Consider the following 19,071-nt stretch of genomic DNA (forward strand, 5'->3'; position numbering starts at 1 on the left):
CCCCTCAAACCTCCTGATCACCGTTTAGCAGGTGGCTCATCAAACATCTGATATTGAATCACCGTCTGATATCTAACCACAGGATTCACCATGAAGGACCCCGGGTCAAAGAGCCTGCTGAATGACTTGATAGAAACGGTACTGAAGACCAATGATGGGACTGTACTTTCTAATTCTAATTCTAATTCTAATCTCATCAAGTGTAGTATGATGAGATACCATCCGGTCCATAATCCATCCATCAGGTTTTCCTGATCCGGTCTAATCGACTATGATCAGGTTTTCCTGATCTGGTCTAATCGACTATGATCGGGTTTTCCTGATCCGGTCTGGTCTAATGTAATCCGGTCTGATCCGGTGGTGGTACCTGAGTTGGACCGGCTGCACATACTCCTTCCGGAACCTCTGGAGCTCCGCTGCCATTGGCTGATCCCCGTTCCACAGCGCCTGGCGGTCCGCCTCCGTGGGCTCCGGTTCTGGGATGTCGATCCTGACCAGAGACATTATAGATCACACGTTCATATACACACAATACATAAACACAAATAGTATACATTAATATACAGACATTCATATACACACTTACATACACACTAATGGTATATCATTATATACACAACATACAGTGACAAAGGTCCTACAACATCACCGCACAGTGAAGACGGAGGGAGGGTGTTCACGTGTATGAGGACGGGAGGAGCCAGATGTGGAGGCGGAGCTCCAGATGTTACCTGTCTATGAGCAGCGACAGCAGCTCCTGGGGCTTGCAGAAGGAGCGGTACGTGGTGAGGAAGGTTCGCACGAAGTTGGGGTCTGGAGAGAGATAAAAAAAACACGTTCAACTCCCCAGGTAACGTACAGACACACACAACCACCCACCAAGAGGTCTATCCTTAACCCGAACACATGAGTACAGGCTGTTGTAGTAAACTCACGAGTGTACCTACTGAATGTACAGGAGGTAGCAGTAGACCGCTCACAAGCGTACCTGTGGCAGGTGAGCCCCCACTAACGAGCACAGCAGGTGAACCCCCCCTACGGGCGCGACGGCCCGCAGAAGTACTCACAGAGGGAAGCCGGAGCACTCAACAGCATACCTGTCGCAGGTGAGCCCTTCTACGGGCGTGGCAGGCGAGCCCCTCTACGGGGGGAGGGGCTCACCTGACGGCCCGCAGCCGTACTCACAAGAGGGAAGCCGGAGCACTCACCGGCATACCTGTGGCAGGTGAGCCCCCTCTACAAGCGTGGCAGGTGAGCCCGTACTGACGGGGAGCAGCCCGGAGCACTCACCGGCGTACATGTGGTAGGTGAGCCTCTCGATGAGCTTGACCACCGTGCCCCCCTTGATGATGGGGATGCCCGTCTTGCTCTGCACGCGGTCCTCGAACACGATGTTCTCCTCCGAGTCCTGCACGGTGAAGCGGTACACCTCGGGCGCCGGCAGCCGCAGTGGCTGCGTCTGCTCCTCGTGCTGCAGCACCGAGTCCAGCATGCGGTCCAGCGTGGAGCGGTACTGCAGCGTGACCAGCGCCGCCATCCACGCCGCCTTCTCCTCCGCCGTGCGCGCGCAGAACACGGCGATGTTCTCGTCCTTGCCCACCAGCTCGAAGGCGTGCCGCAGCTCCGACGTGGCGTCGCCGCCGTCGCGGTCGGCGATGCGGATCTTGCGCAGCACGAACTTCTCCTTGAGCCGGTACTCGGCGCCGCTGCCCGAGCCGGGCAGCCGCGAGCTCTGGTTGGCCTTGCAGCTGATCATCAGCCCGTCGAACAGGAAGTTGTGGCGCTCGTGCTTGGCGCCGGCGCGCAGCAGCGGGCCCTCCAGGATGAACTCGCTGCAGCACTGGCCGATGTCCTTGCCCTCCCAGCCGTCGATGCTCTTCTGGATCTCGTTCATGCGCTTGATGGCCAGCTGCTTGCTGCGCACCTGCCGGCTGTACAGGCGGTACATGGGCTCCCTGCGGGGGAGGGGGAGGGAGGGGGAGGTGGGGGGAGAGAGGAGGGCACCGGGGGGGGGGGGGGGGTAGATGCAGATGTTTTATAGTGTGATTCGATAATCATAAGACTCTAAAGTTATCAGTTATCAGAGTCTAAAATGTGCTTGCTTTATCTGACAACCGGCAAAGGAAAACTAAACTATTCCTTTAATATTGATCCACAAACCCCATATTTGAATTGAACTGCAACATTAAGCAGCAAATAATAACTTCAACTATTAAACGATTATAAAAGTTTTAATCGATTGAGTTTGTCGGTTGGCTAATCGATGAATCGCCTGCACATTGTAGCCCGACTGGCAACACAGTGGTTTGGCATGGAAATGGTTCCCAACATTCAGACACACTCCAAGAGAGAGACGGCTGTAAAACTGAGACATTCCACTGGTGAAGTCACCAGCAGCGTTAGCCACGACGAGCCCCACAGACTAGACTGGGAATATTGTGTGTGTGTGTGTGTGTGTGTGTGTGTGTGTGTGTGTGTGTGTGTGTGTGTGTGTGTGTGTGTGTGTGTGTGTGTGTGTGTGTGTGTGTGTGTGTGTGTGTGTGCACATACATCTGTGTGTGTGACTACATACATCTCTGTCTGTGTGTCTGCATGCATGAGCGTGTGTCTGCATGCATGCGTGGCCATGTTTCTGCATGAATGTGAGCATTTGTCTGTGCATGCGTGTTTCAGCTGACATGCTTGAATGTTTGCCTGCGTGCCCACACTTGTTTACATGTGCCTCAGTGTGTGTCTTGGTGTGTGGGGGTGTGTGCGACTGTGTGTGTGTGAGAGAGTGTGTGACTGAGTGTGTGTGACTGACCCTGGCTTGCGGCGGGGCTGGTGTTTGGTGTAGATGCGCTCCACGCTGCACTGCAGGTTCAACAGGGCGGTGATGGCCTGCTTCAGACACTCCCGGTCGTCCTGGTCCTCACTGTGCTCCTGCAGTTGCTGTGGAAACGGAGGAGGAGCAAAGGCACTTTGATTGGTGGATTGATTTTTATTTTTAAATTTTTCAGCGTTTACTTTTGAGTACTTTTGAGAGAGAGAGAGAGAGAGAGAGAGAGAGAGAGAGAGAGAGAGAGAGAGAGAGAGAGAGAGAGAGAGAGAGAGAGAGAGAGAGAGAGAGAGAGAGAGAGAGAGAGAGAGAGAGAGAGAGAGAGAGAGAGCGAGAGAGAGAGAGAGAGAGAGCGAGAGAGAGCGAGAGAGAGAGAGAGAGAGCGAGAGAATTCTTTGGTGCTACATTGATTCCTCAGGGAGGCCTACAGGTAGAGACTGTGGATTTCAGCCCAGAACCTTCAGGCTGGGATTCCAACATATGAACGACTAGACTATTCTTTGAGACTGCAATCATAACAAAATGCAGGTCAAATAAACACTGTCTCCCAGCAGTGGGGAATGCAGAACTTGAATGTGGCTGTGTTGCAATGTGGGTTGAACCCAGCATTGCAGTTGTTTTTGGTTCTAGTCTTACACACACTGAGGTCATTTGAAGACACGGTGCCTGGTGGCAGGAGGCCGAGCCAAACAGGAAGTGGACGAACATGGTGCCACCCTCCTGCCACGTCACCATGGAGACAGACTCTCCGACTGTGGCCGATCAGTGGTAGGTTATAGTAGTAATTAATGACACATTGTGTGAGACGGATGGTAGAGAGAGATCTATGGTGAGTGGGTGAGAGTGAGTGAGTACTGTGGCGAGTGAGTGAGTGTGAAAGTGAGAGAGTGTGAGCGAGTGAGTGGGTGAGTGAATGAGTGAGTGCTGTGGTGATTGAGTGTGTGGCGTTACCTGCAGCAGTTCAAAGTAGTGCATACAGTGGTAGACTGGGACCATCATGAGCTGGGGAAGAACGTACTGGACGGCCTCCTTGAAGCCTTCTGCGATAGACTGCACACACACACACACACACACACACACACACACACACACACACACACACACACACACACACACACACACACACACACACACACACACACACACACACACACACACACACACACACACACACACAGTTATGCATTATAATAAATAGGGGGAACAAACTGACAATGCGGTCACTGATCCGACAGGCCAATAACAATACAGAAAGACACACATCGCTGTGCGGGGATATTAATGACAGGTCGCGCAGATGACATCACACAGCGGTGACATCATGGCCCTGAGGACGGACGAGGGGGTTATGTTTTTAACAGGATGGAAGACAAAGGTGATCCTGAAACCACATTACAACTGACACCATTATGAAGTGGTGGTGTGCGCGTGTGCGTGCGCGTACAAATACAAATACACAGCCATGAATACAGGCAAGCACACAAACTTCAAAGATCAAAGATGAGTGCGAGTATAACCATATGGTCCATCTGTGTGCCTGCATGTTTGCGGACGCATGTGTGTGCGTGCCTGCATGTGTGTATTCTGTGCGGGTTTTGTAGGGCAGCAAAGGTAACTGGAGAGTGAGGGGTTTCACTGGTGTGTGTGTGTGTGTGTGTGTGTGTGTGTGTGTGTGTGTGTGTGTGTGTGTGTGTGTGTGTGTGTGTGTGTGTATGATGACATGGGCGAGGAGGGGGGGGAGGCAGAGGGTTGACAGAGTATCCGTTTGAATGCCATGTTCCCTGACAGACGAGTCAGAATCAATACTGTAGTACTCAGTCCGCTGTCTGCAGACAGCCAGGAGGGGCGAGAGACCATGGCAGAGGAGAGCGAGAGGGCGAGTCAGAAGGAAAGAGAAAGAGAGCGAGAAAGAGAAAGAGCGAGAGAGTAGGGGAGGGAGCGAGAGAGAGAGAGAGAGAGAGAAACCGAGCTGATGACAGTGTACTGTTTTTTTTGGTGCTTTAGGGCAGAAACAGTCTAAGAAAAATCTAATTTAGGCAAGGATCAATGCGTGTCTGTGTGTATGCGTCTGTGTGCATGGGTGTGTGCCTCCATGTGTGCATGCTTTGGGTACAAAGACCGTCACCCCCTATGCCATGTGCTGCTACCTCTTTGCCCTCTGCAGTCATGGTGGCTGTGTTACACTGGATCTATGTGTGTTACACTGAATCTATGTGTGTTACACTGAATCGATGTGTGTTACACTGAATCGATGTGTGTTACACTGAATCGATGTGTTAGGGTTAGGGTGACTCTACGCACAGCTCCGATCACCGCTGCTGCAGTTCCAGTTATACATGTTCCCATGGATTAAGGCTCAGCAGAGGGAGATCCACCAACTAGAAACAACATGCTAGGATGCTACAGAAATGCTATGCAAGGCTTCACTTTGGTAGCCTCCCAGCATGTCTTTCTATGTGACGTTCAACACAACACACTCAGTGCACACACACAGATCCAACATGGGAGTCCACTCAGTCCAGGTCTTGGCTCAGACGTTAGTTTAGGTTCTTAGTACACACATAAACAGAGGATTGCGCGCACACACATCCCCCCCTAGAGGAACATAAAGGCCCGGCGATGTGGCTGTAGTTCTATTTTTAAAGGCTTATGTTATTCTCACACACACACACACACACACACACACACAGGAAAGTAAACAAGATGGAGAGATAGTGGGAGAGTGAAATGGAATGAGGGAGACAAAATAAACAAAATCAGAGGGTGACAGATGGAGGTGAGAGAGATAGAGACAGAGACAGAGAAATAGACACAGACAAGAGAGAATATTCAGCATAAGGAAGAGGGCCAGGACAGATGAAATGCCAACATGGAGATGGATGAAAAGCCTTCCAGAGAATGGTTACATCACAGCTCTGGTTTACAGGTAGCCGCTGTCACTCACACTCCAACCAACCAAACACGGCTCATTTGACCATCACTACCACCACTACTAAAATCAGACGAATTACATAACGAGCTTAGCCTCCAACCGACTGAAAGACGTGACTCACTGAAGTGGCGTTAATACTTTTAATAAACCAAAACGTCGGACCGCTATAAATACCCCCGCGAAGCGGCCACAGTGACAAACAAACACCCCTCAGCAGGGGTGCTCCCGCTGGGAGGAATTCAATGGCGTTCCTGTGAGGAATGTCCAAGCAAAACACGGCGCGGCCGGCGCGGAGCGGAGTGCGCTCGGAGCCCGGGAGGCGGACGTGCGGGGACAAGCCCCTCGGAAGCACGGCGCATTCCTGCTGCCGCCGCCGCCGCCACCGTTCACTTCAAATGAGCGCCAGGGAACAAACGAGCCAGACGGCAGGTTTACCCCCCCCCACCCGGGTCGTCTCTTAACTCTGATCCAACAAAGGGGTTTTGTTTTATTGGCCGTGTTCGGGTTTTTGTTTTGCAGGCTCCGGCTCCTCCTCACCAGAGGCCAGACGTTCTGGAGTCGTGAGCGGACGCCTTGAGCCGACCGCGGCCCAGCATGAGGTCAGGGGGAGTTCGTTAAAGGTGACATATTATACCACCAGGTGTGAGTGCGATTAGCCGTTACAAGCCGTTTTGGAAATCGGCCTCTTCTGACCGCACAAGTGGGCGTGTCCACCTAGATGTGCGCTGGATAGATCCGTCTACCGGCCTACCCGGTGGACTGTAGCAAACTTTGCTCATCTATCCGTCACACATCTAGGTGGACACGCCCACTTGTGATGTCAGAAGAGGCCGATTTTTCAAAACGGCTTGTAATGGCTAATCCCACTCACACCCGGTGGTATAATATGTCACGTTTAAGAAGGTGGTAGGATGACAGCAGCCGCCGGGGATGTAACCCAGAACCTTCAGGCTGGGAGTCGAACCCTAGCCACCACTCAACCACACCACAGGAACCATCTTCGTCCAGCTTTGAGGGACGTGTCCACTCGTGCACAAACTGGTCTGGAAGACGCACCATATCTTAAAAAACTAAGAGCGTCCAATTGGATTTCAGGGCTTTTACTTTGAAGGCCTGGCGGAGGCTCGGCTCGGCCCTGCCAGAGGAGGAAGGGGGGGGGGGGTGGTCGTACCTGGAAGTAGAGTCCCACGGTGGGACGGGACATCAGGCTGTTGAAGTGCTTGTGGAAATTCTTGTTCAGGATGTCCTGGGAGAGGGTCTCGTAGGGATCAAAGGCCTGCTCCTACACACACAAACACGTCAGAGACACACACACACACACACACACGTCAGAGACACTTCCTGCTACGCAGGGGGCTGGAGCAAGCAGCTCCGCTGAATAAAGTCAGCCACACCAAAATGTTTAGAGAAAGGTAAATAGATAATGGCAGATGAGGTGGAGATAGTTAAGTGGTCGGTACACAACGGGTTAAAAGTGAAAGGCCTTCTGGTATGCTACCAGGTGTGTTTATTGCACTGCAAAATCGTCAGTCGCTGATTAGTTAATACCGTTGCGGCGATGACAGATCAACACGCCTTGTTCTTGGCAGCCGAATGTTATTCCAGCGAAACTGCTTGTAGCCAGCCTGCAATAATAGCAAGCCCAACAGCCCTGGAAAGCCAAGCCTCTGTAGCGAGCCAACGTCGCCGCCGAGCTAATGGTTCCGGAGATTTAACGGCACTACAACGCTAAAATCGCCAGCAAAGGAACCGCCGCCGGTAAGCTAACAGCACCAGTAAGCCGACGCCGGTAGCCCGCTAACGGCGCTGGCTTCAGTGGCGTCGTCGGGACGTACCTCGGCCAGGTCCTCGAAGCAGCTGCCCACCAGGGGGTGGGGGCTGCCGTCGGCCGTCATCTCCACTGCGTCCTCGATCAACCCCAGCAGCTTCACCGTCAGCTCGTGGATGTCCAGGATGTTGCTGAAGATCACCTCCACGTCCTGCACGCGCACAGCACAACAACCACATTGGCATCGGGGGGACAGGGGCTACAGACATCATTCATCTTTATTATTATTTATTTTTAAGATTTTATTTTTTTGGAAAGGATCACAGGGTAGGATTCGAACCCAGGTCCCTGCGATCAGGACTCGTAATGTAGTCTTAATGGTATGCGCCCTGCCCGGTGAGCCACTGGGGCGCCCCTTCATTCATCTTCAATGGAAGATTATCAGGGTGCCACCATGGCCCATTATCTAGTGCAGAGTAATGATAATGTTCTGGTCCGTTGGGTGGACCAGTGGGAATCAAACCTCTAACCCTGGCCATATCAAAGCCAATGCTTCACGCGTTGCACTACATGAACAGGACGGTTGTTTTGGGTGGTGTTGACAAACAGGGCAGCGTTGCCAAAGCAACGTAACCCATTTGTATTTTTACCGCGTTAGCTTAGCCCTCTGTTTGCCTACTGTGCAGGTAAGAGCGGTGTGTATTTTAGCCTGTCAGCTTTGCACTCTGTTTGCCTACTGTGCAGGCAAGAGGTGTGTGACTGCGTGTGGAGAGTTGAATGTCGAACAGGGCGTGACCGAGGCGGTGAAAACATGCAGACTCAGCAAACGGATGATGATTTACAAAAAAACAGTCAAGATTTTGAGTGTCAATTTGACTGCAGGCTCCAGTCGTCTCTGGGCTTGGAGGGAAATCAGTCACAGCCACGAGAAAGTAGGCACTGCCTCCGCTCCCCCCCTCCCCCCTGACATCCACCCCGGTGATTATTGGCTGCACTGTGGTATGAGCAGCAGTTCCTGTCATTATTTGACGATAATGGCGGGCTCTCTTGACATCTCGAGCACCCCTGAAGTTGTGCGGGATCAGGCCGCGTTGCACCAGACATAAGTGAGGTTACTTTGGCCGGGGGCTGTGGATTCCCGGTCCCTGTCTCGACCTAATTATGTGTTCAGCGTTTCCCAGGGGCTGCTCACCCAAAAGGCTGCAGCAAAATTACCCAACCCCGAAATATGCACCAAACCACAGAGGCTCATAAACCTTTCCTTTCATTCCTCCTCCCCCTCACCCCCCCGCTACTGGGGTAGCCACCTAGCATGTTCACTCTGGTTGTACTTTGTCGTGAAGGCCTTTCCCAGCCCCCTGCAATGCTCTTTAATGCACGCACTCTGTGCATTTTCTTAATGGTCGGGGGGGGAACAATTTAACAGTTTAACAATGTAAGCATTAGTCCGTGTTCACAGTGTGCTAACATTTTTTCCCAGTGCATGGGAATCCTCTGCACTCAACATGAGCATTGACTGAATCCTGCTATGACAGCCTATATACACACACTGGAAAGGAAAATCGCAATTGACTACATTTCGCCATTGAGCAGGCGCTTACACTGTATAAACATGTAATCAGGTTCAACCTCCTTCTGACAGGCTGCAGACATCGGGGATCAAACCCAGAACCGTTTGGCCGGGAGTCAAACATTCCATCCAGTACACCGTCCCGCCTTTCCAAGTGATCAGACAGTTTGATGCATAACCTAACTCTGGGTCTCCACTTATTAATAAAAAGGTTCCTGGCCTGTCAATGGGAAGGAGTTCTCAACCGGCCCTCTGCACACGCTTCGTAGCAGCCGCACGACATTTACACTCAAAAGGGGCTGCAGCACAGCAGCTCAGTCTCCCAGACCTCCTCAGAGGATATGTGGCGTCTGTCGGCATAGTGAGCGTAGCATGCTAGGCTGCCATGTAGTGAGGGAGCTCAGGGAGTCAATTCTAATCTCTGAATGTTCTTAAGAGTGGCTTTAGCTGTGAATGGACTTGTCAGAGGCCACGGGGAGCCGTTAAGAGAACTGGTTTGTTTCTTTATCATATCTGGATCTGCTGTCAGGTGGTAATTGCCCCAGTTCCTTATTCAACGTTACATAACGAAACCAGCTCACACTGTAATCTCTTGTGGCCTATTGCAGCCTATTGCAACGTGGTGACCACATTTGGCTTCTTCTTTTTTTTTTTAAAGGTTTTATCCTTTTTATTATAGAGTGAGACAGACAGGAAGGAATGGGAGATAGAGGGGAGGACATGCAGCAAAGGACCACGGGGCAGGAATCAAACCCGGGTCCCTGCAATCACAACTGAGCCTTATTGGTACACGCTCTACCCGGTGAGCCACCGGGATGCCCCACATTTGGCTTTTTTGTTATCCCCCAACGACACAAACATTTACTAGAACAACTCTAAGGTCCAGTCTCATCCGGCGCTCACCTGGGCCGTGAAGATCTTGTTGTTGGACAGGAAGTGGTGGCGGAACACCTTGATGATGAGGTCCAGCTCCCGGAGATACTGCCGCTCCTCGGCGATCTCCAGCCGCACCAGGTCATCGTAGGTCACCTCCCCCGAGGAGGAGGGCTCCTCGGTGCACTGGGACACCAGGCCGATGTCCTCCTCCTGGTCGAACATGTCCATCAGCACCTGGCCCACCCGGAGAACATCACTGGTGAATGGACTGCGTTTGCACAGCGCTTTTTCTAGCAAGTGGCCACTCAGAGCGCTTCACAATGGTGCCTAACGTTCACCCATTCATGCAGACATTCACACCACCGACCGCGGTGTCAACCATGCATAGCAGTGAGGGTGAGGTGCTCTGCTCAAGGACACCTCGACACTCGGCTAGGAGGAGCCGGGGATCGAACTAGCAACCTTCCGGTTACCAGTCAACCCGCTCTACCTCCTGAGGGACATGCCGCCCATCATCACCAGTGTGTGCACACATCAAGTGCCAGGTAGTACAACATACAATAAGTGTGTCAGAGGGGACTTAAGTTCCAAACAGGCGACTGCGCTATCACCCACCTTGTCTGCACACATGGACACCTTGATGTCCTGCTGGCTTATCTCGTAGTGCCGGATGTTGCCCACGTAGTTCCCGGCCAGCTTCAGGATGTCTGCCGAGATGTACTCCAGCACGGCAACGATGTAGAGAGACACGTGGTAGTCCACCTTGTAGCCCAGCACCTCCTGGGGAGACCGAGAGGAGGAAGAGGAGGAAAAAACATGGGATCAGATGACAACCACCGTTTTTAAGACGCACACAGTAGAAGATGTAGATATGTCTTTGTCTTAATGTCTTTACTGATCTCATATCTCGTATTCCATGTATCCACTGCATCTGCATCTGGGCCCATGAAGAAAACTAAGAACATTCGCCAGCTCAGCTCGGCTTACTTGATGAGTTTAATGTGTCCACTGATTCTTTATTTCTGGGTTTCATTCATAACGGTGAGGTGCACTTGTTGTCAGTCGCTTTGGACAAAAGCGGCAGCTGGATAATTGTGATGTGATGCGATACTCTAAGAACACTCTTTACTCTTCAATCGTTCAACTCTTCAACTTGAGAACTTTCCTTCAACTTGGCAGACAGTGAACTTTAAACCAAAAAAGAGAAGTAAGATATCACCTAACGGACCGGCCTCTCGGTAGGCAGAGCTTCCTCAGAACTCTCCCTTAGCACAGTAATCACATTGTCTCTGATTGGACGCTGAAGGCATCTTATGAATGGCAGAGAAGTTCAAGATGGCGGCCGGGGGGTCACTACCTTCAACAGAGGATGGATCTTATCCACGGGGAGCAGCAAGGGGTTCCTCCTCTTCCGCTTCTCGATGGCCGACTGGGCGTCGGCGATGGCCCACTTGTCGATGGGGTGGGGGAAGGTCTTCTGCACGCGCTCCTGGTGGAGGAGAGGGGAGGAGCACGACAACATTTACAATATATCGCTGTCGGCAGGGCTGTGCCCTACCATCAAATTTTGATTGCAATCTTTATTTTTTGGGTCAAACGATCTCCAAACTAATACAATCGAGTTTAAACTTCTTCTTTTTTTTTAAGTATATTTATTTGATTAATTAATTCTAATTAATTAATTATTATTTCTTATTGTATGTTGTACGTCCTTGCACTTAAAAATAGTACTTGGCATTGTGTAGCATCTTGTCCTAGCTAACTTTGTCGCTCCCCAATCGATCTGATCTGTTTAACGATACGCCCGTCAAACAAACGCACACCGCCCCCGCCCACAACGGCCAGCAGAGGATGAGCACAACTAACAACCAGGAAGCAGCCAGGAAGAGCTCACCTCCACATCCTGTACGGAGCGCGGCTGGGCCACGCAGAGCATGTTGAGTAGCTGCAGGATCAGCTCCTCGATGTGCTGCAGCGCGTCCTCCTTGGCATCCAGCGTCGGGTGGACCTGCATCTGCACCTGAGGGGGGGGGGGAGACAGGATCGAGTCACTACAGGGTTTCCCACAGGGTTTCCCACAGCACTTAATAGCTTAGGCAGATAAGCAACACACGCCCAATATGAAAAACATATGAATAAACATATAAAAGCCCTTGCACAACATCACTCAACGAAATAAAACCCGGCCAACAGCCTCCCTCGACCTCATCGCGGTCCACGCGACCCGGCGGTCATCCGGGCAGGGAATTCACAACACGTGGTCGGAGGCCCGAGGGCAACCGCCAAAACGCCAAACACCACGACGACCAGAGTGACGTCACGCGTCAAGCAGCGGTGGTTCTACTGTCGGTGACGCAGTCCCCGTAGGGAGGTGTCGCCCTGGGTTTCGAGACAGGAGGCGTGGTCTTCGACAGGGCTCACGAGTGGAAACACAAGGGCCACGCCTCCTCCTCTCCCGTCGTACCTCGCCGTCACCAGGGCTGTGCCTTCTGCGTGGAATGCAGTCAGTTAGGATACTATTATAAGACCGGGAGGAGGGGAAAGGTCTGGTCTGGAGAGAGGCAGAGAGGAGATGATCTCTCTTCATCTGTCTGTCTCAATGTCTATCTCTCGCCACCACACACACACACACTCACTCTCTCTCTCTCTCCCTCTGTTACACACTCTTTCCCTAACACACACACACACACACACACACACACACACACACACACACACACACACACACACACACACACACACACACACACACACACACACACACACACACACACACACACACACACACACACACACACCACTTTCCCTGCCTCTCTCACATTACCACACACACACACACACTACACAAAAGCGCCGCTGTTCGCACGCGGGTGATGGAATTACCCTGGCGTACAGTGACGGCGCGCGTTGCCGGCGGTGACAGAGCGTTGCCCCCGGCGCACGGAATGCGAGCGCCGCAGTTGAAAGGTCGCGGCGACGCGCGGAGCATTCTTATGCTCTGACCGAAGAGTTTCACCGCACTGACGGACAGGATGTGCAGCGCACGTGCTCACACACACACACCTTATAGTTTATATGGACTGAGTTAAAACCCAGAAAGCTTTATGAAACATGGCCAAGTGTGTTTGCAATGGAGAAGCCAAATAATCAAAAAAAAGTATTTTTCCTTCCTAAAGACAACCAAGAAGGAGATGGCAACTCTTCAAGGGCCAACGGTGATCGTTACAGTTGTGTGACACACACACACACACACACACACACACACACACACACACACACACACACACACACACACACACACACACACACACACACACACACACACACACACACACACACACACACACACACACACACACACACACACACACACACACAGAGGTGGAAAAGGAGGCATAAAGAACCAATAATAGATATCAAAGCAGAAGTGTGACCCGGGGCCGCGGGCCCGAGGGGGCCCGGCGCGGACCACATTCCTCCTGACAGCAGGAGGGGGGGTGAGTCACCGCCGACAGAAACCAAGGGGCTTTCCTGCAGTTCGTCCAGCGTGCTCACAGCGTGCTCGTCGCCTACCTCGACCGCCCGAAACCCGTGCAGCTCTCCCGGTCGCTAACTAGCTAGCTCCCTCCATCAGGGACAGTTGGAATACAAACTGGGGAGTGAGTCACTCACTACACACACTTCTGTGTACATTCTAACCAAAACAGGATGGGAAAACCCTAAAAAATAAAAATGTGCGTTTGGGCAAATGACTTGTATTACTTCTTATTCTCGATAAAGTGTGAAGGATCATAATATTATGCACCGTCTCTGTATTAAGACGATTTGGATAATATATATATATCACCATGATATTGGACAGGTTTGTGGTGGCAGGTTGTTTCTGTGTTCAAATACATTTTGCAACTGTATTTCAGCCATAGTGTCGGCCATATTCTTTGTTTTTTAACTTCTTCTAAGTCAAATCATTTCCCCAGCAGTACAAGGCAAAGAGACACACTGTGGTCGTTTAAACCATCATTATACGCAGACTTAATTGAACGTCAAAATCCTCCATCAAATGACGATTCTGTAAAGCGTTGGGATGGCGGCGGCTGGGGGGGCTAAATTGAGGACTGAGGAGAAGCCAGGCCCGTCCTCTTGTGACGGCATGCTATATTTACAGCGTCGCTGCAACCTGATCCCATTGGCTGATGGACACACAGCCTAATGCTAATGCTGAAGCTACCGTGGGCAGGCAGACCACAACACTGCCTCATAGCAGAGAAGATTCTTTACAGAGGGGCGTGGAGGGAGAGATGGAGGGAATTGGTTCCTTCCCTTCCCAAACCTTTCTTGGGCCCGTGACCCCAGTTTTCTAGGTCAGAAGCTTCTTGCCACCCAGACTTCTAACATTGATGTGCATCATGATGTTACCCCACACTCTTAGCGCCACCATGAGATAGTTGTGGAGGTTTAGGTCATGAGTCATTCACAGTGAATTCCCTCTCCTGTGATAAGGCCATTGGAAAAAGTGAAAAGGTACAAGTTTCGGTAACGCAGGTCAGGTCACGTAGGCCGATCAGACATGCCTGCCGTCTGATTGGAAGTATAGATACTACAAATCACTTTCTGTCCAATGACAGACTGGTACTGCGCGTTTGAATCAGAGGATCATAAGTACAGTAGACGGGAGACCAGATTTCAGAAACTATAGCAACACAACAGTAATAGTAGAAGTAAGTCTCTTTCTGATAAACATGGAGGAAAAAGTGCATCACTTCCTCTTTGGCACTAGGACTTCCTGCCCAGCTATCCAGTGATGCATATAGGGGGTCAACTGAGGTGGCGGGGAGCATTTTAATGTTACAGCAGCAGCACAAATGAGGGTTCAACCATATAGATGTTCGTCAATTAAAACATGACCGCATAAGAGTTGATCAGTACGTGACTAATGAGTTATTGGAAATCGCTTCATTCCAAAGTGATTTAATTTAAGGACCAAGTAAGGGGTTAGGTCTTCGTTCTCAAGGAAGCCTACAGGAAGTATTCGGACACCGGGGATCGAACCAGGTTCACCTTGGCTCGGAGTCAAACTAACTCACCCACAACACTAAACTGTCAGATAGTTCTGTGTATCTTCACATACAGTAGATCAGGGTCTTAATTTCTACAAAACCAGAAGATGACAACGAATACAGCGTTACACTGTACATGCCGTGTGTACGGAAAGCATCCAGTTTCGTTTTCTTTTTTTTCTTTACACCATAGACGGTGGACGGTGTGGTTTGAGTCATACTGCAAATGGAGCAACCTGACCAAGAGCATCGCCTGCCCAGATGTCACCCGTCTCTGGGACAGGTGTCAGCTTTCCGTGTCCACGAGCGTCACCTCTCGATGAGCATCCCCTGTCCCAAAGAGTCCCCTCTTCAGGAGCGCCCCCTGTCCCAGAGCGTCCCCTGACCCAGACGTCCCAGTGTAGGGGTGTACGGTATAAACGGTATAGAAAGTACACCGGTGTGAATTTGCGCTACGGTATGGATTTTGACCATACCGTGAGACCGGTAGACAGTGTTGTGTGTAACATGTTACAAAGTAAGTAACGTAAATACGTACCTTATAGGTACCTTACGTACCTATAACGTAACTTCTTTTTCATGTGAAAAGTAAAGTTACGCGAAACTACTGAAAATATGGTAATGAAACGTAGTTCCTTTATCAATTCAGAGCAACGTTACTTTTCCCAGGGACCGATTTGACAGCAATACTACCTTCTCAGGCAGTATACTATTGCGCAAACATGCAGGCGCACAGCCTGCGCAATAGTCCCTTCACAAGCTCTCATTCCACACCATACGAGACAAACGCTGGTAGCGTGAAGCTGTCTCTGCATCTCAGACATCGCTTCCGCAGGCATTTTCCAAAGCCAGTCCTTACGACAAAAAAAGCTTTAAAGAGATGGTCAAAACACTCAATCCCAGGTACGCGATACCTGCCCACACACACTTCAGCCAAATTGAGATGCCAAAACTTTACGGCAAGGTCCACGACCAAGTGGAGAAAGGAATCCTATCCATATTATATATTTTAAAAAAAGAAAAGATTTAGCATTTTTTTCTATTGCAGTTTTGCTCAAGAAATGTTCTTAAAATACTTCTGTACTATGTGAAATATTTCCTAGTAATACAAAAATACAGTAATAGCTGCCTAACCAGTATTTTACCCATTTAGAAGCACTTACAACGAAATTAGAATATAATATTAACACACCGTGATATAATACCGTTACCGTCTATGCCTCAAATCATACCGTGATATAAATTTTAGTCCATACCGTACAGCCCTACCCAGGTGTCACCTGTCTCTGGGACAGGTGTCGGCCTAATCTGTCCCAGAGACTCCCCTGTCCAAGGGTTGAATCTCCAGATGTCCCAGGAGTCACCTGTCCCAGGTGTCACCTGCCCCACATGTCCCAGCTGTCACCTATCAAAAATGTCCCAGGAGTCACCTGTCCCAGGTGTCACCTGCCCCACATGTCCCAGGTGTCACCTGTCAAAAATGTCCCAGGAGTCACCTGTCCCAGGTGTCACCTGTCAAAAATGTCCCAGGCGTCACCTGTCAAAAATGTCCCAGGCGTCACCTGTCACTGGGACAGAGCTTCACCTCTGGGCTGTAAAGCCAGCGGTCGGCTTCCAGAGAGCGGCTGCGCTAAAGAGCAGCCCAGATGCGTGTGGGTCGTGTGTAAGACAAGCCGGGCTTTCATGTGGATCCCCGGACGCCACGTCTGAGGGGCTTGGGTTCAACGCACGGCTCCATTAAGGAGCAGGGCTTCCAGGGAACCAACACACGCACACATGTATGTGTACACACTGACACACAAATGTATAAACTGTATAGACATATTCAATATAATATGTTTTACGTTAAGAGTTTTGTCCATGGGACTGCACCTTTGCTAGTCTTGTTCTAAGTGTTTGTGACACACACACACACACACACACACACACACACACACACACACACACACACACACACACACACACACACACACACACACACACACACACACACACACACACCTCGAATAAAACTCCAATGTCAGTTTGATCAAACCCCCTGATCTTTACACATCATGCAAATTAAATCATGCCTGCTTCATGAATGGCCATCCTGCATTGAGTGGCATGTACTGTGGGTAGCTAGTTCACAGACAGACAGACTAGGGTGCTATTAGCACTTAAAGCATCCATTAATGGTATGCGTGTCAACTTGTCTCTGCAGGCTCCGCCATGTTTAATGTGTGGAACACAGGGTCTGTACAGAGACTACTACTGTACAGAGCACTGCCATTACTACACCTTCATGTCACACCTGCAACACCACCATGCTCGCTACTAGTGTGTGTGTGTGTGTGTGTGTGTGTGTGTGTGTGTGTGTGTGTGTGTGTGTGTGTGTGTGTGTGTGTGTGTGTGTGTGTGTGTGTGTGTGTGTGTGTGTGTGTTTAGAATGGGTAGCCCGCACCAATAGAACCAGAGTGGCCCCGGGCTGAAAAACCCTCTGCACCGTGTCACAGGTCTGCAGCCTCCTAATCTACAGTACATAATCCTGTCATAATCCAGATTAGGTTGGTGGTATATCATGCCTGCTTTTGCAGAACCAAAGAGCTTTGGATAGCATTTCACAGCTAAGCCTGGTCAACTCTGATTGGATTAGCATTTTGATACGCTCACAATAATCTAGTCACGTGCTTGCTTATTCCGACTTTGAATAATACTGCTGCAATAAAAAAGAAAGTCAGTTAACAATATAAATGACTGATGAAAGTTATGCACTGTAGTAAAATTGGTGTGTAGGCCTGTAGCCCACACAATCTCCCACGGCTAGTGCTAATGTTGCTTGCTATACAGAATGAACAGTGAGGAAGCAAGGAGAGAAGGCAAGATGCAACAAAGGAAAGGCCTCAGGAGACGAGGGTGCACAGCCACCTCAGAACACCAAGAGAACCGGTTCAGTCACTGGGTTCTGCTGCTTGCTCGGATCAGCTAGCAGGAGATAGGGAGAGAACTTGGTGTTAAGTTAGAGGTGTGTGTGTGTGTGTGTGTGTGTGTGTGTGTGTGTGTGTGTGTGTGTGTGTGTGTGTGTGTGTGTGTGTGTGTGTGTGTGTGTGTGTGTGTGTGTGTGTGTGTGTGTGATTTAATTGATTACTCTCCTGTCTGTGTGGCATGGAGATTCACCAGGGTCAGGTTGCAGGTAGTGTGTGTGCATGCATGTGTGTGTGTGCTTGTGTGTGTGTGTGTGTGTGTGTGGGGGGGGGGGGGGGTGTTATCAAACCCAAGCATGTGTCACCGACTGTGATTCATAGTATGACATCATCGGCCATTACAACCAGACTGTCTGGGGAAGCAGAGGGCAGAGATCAACTCAAACACACACACACACATACATACACACACACACACACACACATACATACACACAATAACACACACCGTACGTCACCCAGAGAGCAAAAGACCTGCGCACACGGCCAGCATGCGCACATGCCCACCCACAAAGAGACAAAGACAAAGCAGACACACACACACCCCCACCCCCCCCCCCCCCCCCCCCAACACACACACACACACACCAGGGCCACGTGTGCACAAAGGACACATTTGAAAACAGAACCCAGCCTTAACCACACACACACACACACACACACAGACACACACATCCCAGTATAAAGATCCCCTGAATGTCACTTGAGTTGGTCAGAAATAACCCCAGCAGGCCAGCCTGACACAGTGACCTTCTGCCTGGGTCTACCATGCTTCTCAGTCCCAGTAAAGGACCAGTGTTGGCTCCCAAACACTTGTCCTTGACTGGGACAGAGGAGAGGGTCAGGGGGCTGGGAGGAGCCATAGTCTGTGGTCCAACAGAGCTGTGAAGTCTTGCTCTGTCTCCAGGATGGGTTGAGTGGCTGGACGGGTGGAACCCAAAGAAGGAGGAAGAGTACCCTGGCCAATCAGCCAATACCAAATAAATCGTCAATCATCAATCAATGGCTAAATATCAATATCAACCTAGCTAAACACTATATCCACATAGCTTGGCGATGTGTCAACACAACCGGGGTTTGTACGACT

At 50.6% G+C, this 19,071-nt stretch overlaps 1 protein-coding gene across 1 annotated transcript in view; it reads right to left on the bottom strand.

Moving 5' to 3' along the window:
• The window catches only part of sos2 (son of sevenless homolog 2), a 32,470-nt gene that overhangs the window by 7,921 nt on the left and 5,478 nt on the right, over positions 1-19,071 (bottom strand). Inside the window, 11 exon segments of the mRNA XM_084482611.1 lie at positions 368-490; positions 732-813; positions 1,291-1,955; positions 2,804-2,931; positions 3,770-3,868; positions 6,922-7,032; positions 7,586-7,729; positions 9,992-10,198; positions 10,580-10,744; positions 11,322-11,453; positions 11,859-11,984. Coding sequence (XP_084338737.1) covers positions 368-490; positions 732-813; positions 1,291-1,955; positions 2,804-2,931; positions 3,770-3,868; positions 6,922-7,032; positions 7,586-7,729; positions 9,992-10,198; positions 10,580-10,744; positions 11,322-11,453; positions 11,859-11,984 — 1,982 coding nt within the window.

The sequence above is a fragment of the Micromesistius poutassou genome, assembly GCF_964030765.1.
Source record: "Micromesistius poutassou genome assembly, chromosome: 17".
Lineage (NCBI taxonomy): Eukaryota > Metazoa > Chordata > Actinopteri > Gadiformes > Gadidae > Micromesistius > Micromesistius poutassou.